The sequence below is a fragment of the Alligator sinensis genome, unplaced genomic scaffold (genome assembly GCF_000455745.1).
Source record: "Alligator sinensis unplaced genomic scaffold, ASM45574v1 scaffold418_2, whole genome shotgun sequence".
NCBI classification, from domain to species: domain Eukaryota; kingdom Metazoa; phylum Chordata; order Crocodylia; family Alligatoridae; genus Alligator; species Alligator sinensis.
The window spans coordinates 260918-267876 of NW_005842682.1; the positions used below are offsets into that span (position 1 = coordinate 260918).

Below are 6959 nucleotides of genomic sequence, written 5' to 3' on the forward strand. Positions count from 1 at the left end.
ACAGAAAACAAGGGTGAGGTCAAACTCATTTACACTTATTATTAGACTAGATTTTTAAACTGGAAGGAAGTTGGTTGAGGCTTCTATTATAAAACATTACCAAACATTATATTATATTATATTAATGTAACACTACGTTATGTAATGTTTTGCAGTTATAAAACATTACTGAAACTTTTGTGTATATTAAGTCAGCCATTTGGCCCCTTACTAGCAATGATCTTTCACATAAACAAGAAGAGGATATATTTAAAAAGTCAGAATTTGTTTGACTTTAAATCATTGGCTGTTACAGCAAAAAACCCATCAAATGTCAATCCCATGTTAAGTTATAGCTAACACACACTGGAATTTGATTAGCTTGAGATAACGCAATAAGTTTCTGCAAACGTAAGCTTCCTTTATATCTTGCAAGGCGCTTTCATTTCTCAGAACAGTACTGATTTCCCCAAGGACCTAAAGTTGACACCCTAGAACTTTTCTCCTCTTCCACCACCTCCCCCATTAGATTGATAAGCCTGCTAAAGTAAGCAGGAGTTTCAAGCAGCAGTCCTTCCCCCCCCCCCCCCCTGCCACTATCCTATGGACTTCCAGTCAGAACTGATCTTTCTAGCATTTTCTAGCACTTTCCCCTCAGCCTGAACTAAAGGACTATCTACATGCCTCTCTGTCCCCACCTCTACTGCCTCCTACTTATTCTTCATCCTCATCCAAAGTTTCTTTGCCACTGCCACCCTCACCAGACAGCTCGAGAGAGAGATACAGAAGCAATGTGTCACCTCCACTGCCACTTATCTCTCTGTACTTCCTGTCCCAGGTTGAAAAACCTATATGCATTTTCTTCACATACAGATTTTCTATAAATTCTAAAGAAACTGTGTTATTTATCATTTGTTCTATTTTTATATCTTTTTAAAGATATTATATACTCACTATTTCAGTCCATAGTTAAAATAGGCTGCTTATTGAAAAGCATATAGAAGGAAAATTACAGAATTATTTGCAGTCAGATGTATTGGTTTATTTGTATACACTCAGGCAAAGACTTGTTGGTAGGATTTCCAGTTTCCAGTATCAAAAACAGGAGAGAACAATCACAAGCACTGCTTGGCGTCCCATAGTTAATGTCCATTTTAGTTGTGCTCTTAAAACGGGTATTAAAGCAGGTTGCGTTCCTCATCTTTGAAGAACATAGCACACCCCCTACAAACTGGTGCCACGGTTTTTGGAGGGATGAATAAATTTTTTTTTAGGGACTTTACAAATAAATATGACAGTTAGGACCCTTTGAGAAATGCAGCACCCACAATTTGATTAAATGAGGTGAAAACAGTCTTAGTAAAACAGAGACTTCAAATCAGCCTTATAACATAAAAGGTACTTTAATCTTCTGCGCATGCTATGTCTGAACAGGCTTTTGATAGAATTGGCAGTTTTTTCTGCATTATTCTAAATAAGCAGAAATTTCTTCTTTAGCAAAGCCTCTAGTTGACGGCCCAGAAGGCTCTTTCCAGTCCTATACTGCTAAATAGCACCCCATTTTAGAGAGAACATACATAGAAATGCTCTCTCTTAAAAATGGTTACTAAATCCCACTGTTCCATGGGAAAGATTACACCATGTCCACACCTATCTCCCATTGTTCTTAATAGCACTGAGAGTAAAGTCAGCTCTTAAAAATAGCTATTACCTTCACTTTGCTGTCACTGGAAAGAATGAATGGAAGGTGATTTTAACTTTTAATGAGGGCACCCTGTGCCAGAGCAGCCTCAGGCCCAAGAGAACAATAAAAATAGTAATTCTCTGCAAGTTTTTATGAATCAGTTTCTACTGGCAGATAAATTTTGTTATGAATTAACAGTAAAACAATGCCATTAACTGTAAATATTTATTTTAAAGAATACTGATGTACAATATCTGTTCTGTGGGGCAGGTGTATCCATGGAGAGAGGGAAGGAAGAAGAAATGGGACTGTGCAATTCTCTCTGGAAAAAGGCAAAAGACAGCATTCTGAAAGGAAAAACGGCAGAAAATAAAACATGGAGCATATACTTCAGATGCTCTACACCAGGGGTGGCCAAGATATGGCCAGGTCCAACCCAAAAGCCCATGTCATCTGGTCCACGTGGCTCTACACAGGTCTGGAAATTTGGCAGCAGGGGAGCAGTGTCAGGGTTAACTGCTCTGACTCCCAGTGCTGTGGCCAGCAAGCTTCCAGCCCTATGGAGAACCCCACGAGCCCCATGAACCAGATCAGTCAATGCCACTCATTTGGTCTGCAAAGCAGGTTGAATTTGGCACTGCTGCTCAGCAGTCTCCTCTAGTAGAGGTGCACCAATATACTGGCCCATATTGTATCGCCACCAATAAAAGGAAAATTGATATTATCAGCAATCAGATTTTTTTTGGCCAGTTTGGCCAATAATGGGCACAGTCACAGCATGCACATGGCTGGGAAGCTTGGAGAGCAGCGTCCGGCTGGTAAGTCTGTTGGGGAAGAAAAGGGGAATGGGGGAAGCATGGAGAGCATGTGCCCCACGACCTATGCGTGGGGCAAAGGCAGGTTGTCACTGAGCACTCGGGGCCAGAGACTGCACCGGCCTTTCCCCAGCAGGAGCCTGGGTCTGGGCTGCACTTGGGGTGGGTGGCAGTGGTGCTGGGAGGGGGCTACAGCAAATTTTCAGGTGGCTGTAGCCACCCCTGCAACTCCTCCTCCCAGCGCCGCTGCCTGCCCCAAGTGCAGCCTGGGCCCACCCCCACCCCACTGAGAAAAGGCCAGTGCACCCTCTGACCCCAAGCATGCAGCAGCAGCCCGCCCTCGCCCCACACACAGATCTGGGAGTGGGGCACATGACTCCCTTGGGGATGCGCACAGCAGCAAGAGCCGTCCCCTCTCCCTGTCCCCCTGGACGAGCCACGGGTTTGCCCCATGCCCTGCCCCACCCTGGCTGTGCAGCACCTGCCCGTGCACCTGCCCCAGCCCCACTCCCTCCCTCATCATGGGGGCCTGCCCCTTCCCCCCAAAAGACTTACCAGCCAGACACTGCTCTTCAAGCTGCTGGGCTGCATATTGGCAGTCAGCTGATATGGTTGGTTAATAATCAGCATCAGCCCAAAAAAATCTTTATCGTTGCACCCCTAGTTCTCACTAGAGTATGGATTAACATATACACTGTGGTTGTACAAGTCACATGGAACCTCGCTAACAGCATGAAACAGAATAGGCCCTAGTGAATACAAAACCAGGCATACCGTATATGGCTTGAATAGAAGTGGTAGGAAAGTAGTTTATTAGCTTTATAAGAGCCTCCAAGGCCAATGTATAGAGAGTGAATTAATGAAACCAGTAGAAAACACTAAAACAAAGGCCAGAGTGAACCAGCCGGAAGTATCCAAATCCAGTGGGAAGGTTGCCCTAAACAGTGAAAAGTAGAATGATGCTGTAGTCATCTATACAAATAGTAGGTGGCTTGCTTTTTCAAGCCTGAGCTATTCAGGCTTCTGTCTAGAATTGTATGATATGTTCTACTTAACATGTTTTTCATATGAAATTTGGCCTCAGCATTTCACTTTGTCTCAGTTTCTAACCTCTCACAAGCCCCTCCCAAATACAAGGCCCAGACCTCCTCTCTGCAGCTAGTATCTTTCCTTAACATCTTTGAATTTTGACTCACAACCCTTACTTTTGTTCCCAAGTCAGCTACTCTCTATTATTCTGCCATGTAACACAGGCTTTCCCAATTCAGGAAAAAAACATTTTTGGAAGTAGCATTGATGCAAACCAACCTCCCAGTAACACATTAGCTGCTAACAACCTGTGATACTTCTTTTTTTTCTTCTTCAATACAACCCACTTAAAAGTCATTTAAAAGTAATATGCAACATGCAGGTGCTGCCTCTGTTTAAAAAACAAAGCAGTACATTTTGGTTTGCTACATTTTGTCCTATTTTTGATATACATATACACAAACCACTGCAGATAATGCGTTAACAACAGAGTTTGTCTCACTTTACTTGCAGCTAGTCATTCAGAACTGCAATGTCTTTAGTATCATACATACCCTTTAACAACTCTTTCAGGAACTACCAGAAGTTAAATGGATCAACAAGAAAACCAAACCGCAGCTATTTATAAATCTTCACAAGAATGTAAACATTAGCCCTAAAAACAAAACAACCTGATACAAGCCAAAGATTTCTTCAATTATGCTTTCACATAGTAAGTGGATTTAATGCTTGTGGGAACACAAACAGCAGCAATGGACAGAACTAGGCAGAGAGCATGTAGGCATTGTGCCAGTTTTCCCACGTGACTTTACCAACACACTTCAACATAATCTGTAGCATTCACTCATGCTCTGAGTTTCATGAACAGAAAGTGTCAAGTATTCAATGTTTTGGGGATGTTCACAAGGGATTAGATTCAGACTACAAAAATTCTTTTCATATATAAAACCTGAACACGATTTGAATTTAGGTCTCCGGAGGCTAAAAAGCCAGTCCCCCTTTCAAAGAATTGCAAGTGCTCAGCTATACTTTTGATTGCAATTCAAAGCAAATTTCCTATTTAAGCTGACGAGAGATAAACGATTCTTACACAGTTAATCCAAACCAACAAACATAACAGCCAGCTAATCTGCGCTTTCAATTTAAATACTAAACTACTGTATTTTCAGAGATTTTCACCAAGTAAACTATATATACTTTGCACACCGTTTCAGCAGACAGTTAAGTGCACTATTTCCAATGTGCATACACAAACAGGTAGGGCAAAACTTTTACCTGGGCTGAAACACCATCTAGATTTTGCTTTACCTAATGTGCATGCACATCTAAATTTATATCACTAATACAGGAATCTTTGCCAACTGTCAGAGTGAAAAACCTGACCAGACAAAATACCTTTGGACCGTCTCTAAACAAACTCTACATTCAATTGCGACATACTGCCCATGCACTTGCAGAATTTAAATGAAGCATCGATTGTGTTTTATTAATGGGCCATAGTTTCCACAGAATTCTCCCTTGTGACAGAGGTAGTTAGTTGCATTAGTCTGAAAACAGGCAGAAGGTGGGGCAGGGTAGCATCATAGGGCTCTCTTACATGTCCAAATTAAAGCTGAATTGAAACCAGCTATAGAGCTGTTACACATTTTCAAGCACTAACTTTATAGCTGATTGCCTCTTTTTATAGCTGAACAGTCATGTTTATGGTGTAATAATTACTTTGCATGTGTGGCTGGTCTAAATTTACTGTGCAATTAACCAGTTAATTGCATAATACAAATAATGCATGGTGGGGGCATTAGAGACGAGTTGGTGCAAAGAGGCAGGAGCTTTCACAGGCATCTAGCATCTCAGGAAGTAGTATGTTGTCAACCTAAAGCTTCTGCCTGTCTGCACCAATTACTCATGAAGGTGTCACCCTGCCCTACCTTCTTGCTCCTGTAACATGAAGTCACTCTTAAAGGTAAAGAGGTTCTTCACCTGGAAGTGGGGAAAGGAGAGAGTCTTGCTATCAATGTTAGGCAGCTCCTGGAGCTCTTAATGTGTGGACAATCATGGGGTTAGCGCCTGAAACTAGTGGCTTAAAGTGACACTGCTCTCAGGTTCTTCTCTGATCTTTACTCAGCTCATGATACTCTAAGGTGTAGCTACTCAAGGCTACACATTAGTGTAAACACCCCCCTTCCACACCTGGATTTGGCTCACTGCCCCCCCCCCCACACACACACACTTTGCTGTGGTTGCCTGTGCTATCTGTCCCCAGGGAGCAGGCAGGGAAGAGTTAACCTACCTGCCCAGCCCCCGCAGCACACCAGATCCCTACCCCCCTTCCCCCTTACTTGTGGCTGCCTGCACTGTGTGCCTAAGGGAGCAGGCAGGGAAGGGTGTGTGTCTGCCTGCCTGGGTGCTGCCACCACAGCTGCTCTGGGAGCTGGGCTCAGTCTGGAGAAGCACAACTGCCCAGCACCAGCACCACCCTGCAGCAGGCGGGTTAACCCTTCTCTGTCTTCTCCCCCAGGACAAACAGCACGGCAGTGTTGCCAGGTGTACGAGAACTATCCGATCTGTACAATAACTTCAACCCTTGTACAACCTACGGACAGGAAAAGTGTTCAAAACGTACGCTCATTTTTGAGGCAGCTCATTGATGCAGCACACGCAAAACCCGAGTCTCTCCCAGAGGGTCTTAATCAACGTTTTGGGTTTGCCGTCAGTCCTTTCTTGCCACCGTTTGCCTCAACATAAAGAAATGCTTCAATTGCGACGGCCCAGTACTCACTCACTGGCGACTTGCACAGAGCAACACAAAAAGACGCAGACCTACTCGTCTGCGTAGGGGCTCAGTGCACGGTGGCTCTTCGGCAAACACGATCATGTGGAGCTTCCCATCCGATAAGACCTGGCGGGGCTGCAGCAGGGGCAGCCACAAGCAGGGCTAAGCGCCGCGAGCTGGGGGGAGCCCGGAATGTGGGGCACGTACCTGTCTGCCCCAAGCCCATGCCGGCCCCCAGTGCCCGCGCGGAGCCCCCGGGCGGGTGCAGCCCCGTACAGGAGAGCCCGGCGAAGCGCCCTGTCTGCCCCCACCCCCCTTCCCAGGCCCGGACTCACTGCGTGCAGGAGAGGGCGGTCCCGAGCGGACGACGGCGGTTGCAACGTCGGGAACAGACTGAAGGGCCCGCGTCGCGGGGAGGGGGCGTATCCAGAGCCCGAAGGGGCGGAGCCAAGATCGAGGGGCGGGGTAAGAGGGAAGGAGGGGAGTTCTGCGCGGCGCAAGGGGGCGGGGCGACTGGCCAATCGCGGGGAATCTGCCCCGCCCCCTCCCAGCATTGGACTGAGTGCCGAGCGCCAGAGTCGCGCGGTCGGGTTTTCGTGCCCGGCCTTTCCACGGAGGAGCGGGCGGCTGCAGCTTCTGTAAGGGCAGCGCCCAGGGCTGGCTCGGGTCCCCCCCGCCC

The 6959-nt window shown here is 46.0% G+C and overlaps 1 protein-coding gene across 3 annotated transcripts in view; it reads right to left on the minus strand.

The window, feature by feature from the left end:
* The window catches only part of TNFAIP8 (TNF alpha induced protein 8), a 99190-nt gene extending 92526 nt beyond the window's left edge, over window positions 1-6664 (minus strand). The window contains exon 1 of one of the 3 annotated variants that reach the window (XM_006033944.3): window positions 6616-6664. In XM_006033944.3, coding sequence (XP_006034006.1) covers window position 6616 — 1 coding nt within the window. In that variant the 5' untranslated portion in view covers window positions 6617-6664. Of the gene's footprint in view, window positions 1-6331; window positions 6372-6487; window positions 6580-6615 lie in introns of those variants that run through there. The other 2 variants (XM_025215892.1, XM_025215896.1) reach the window with 2 other exon arrangements.
* Between the last annotated feature and the right edge of the window lie 295 nt (window positions 6665-6959).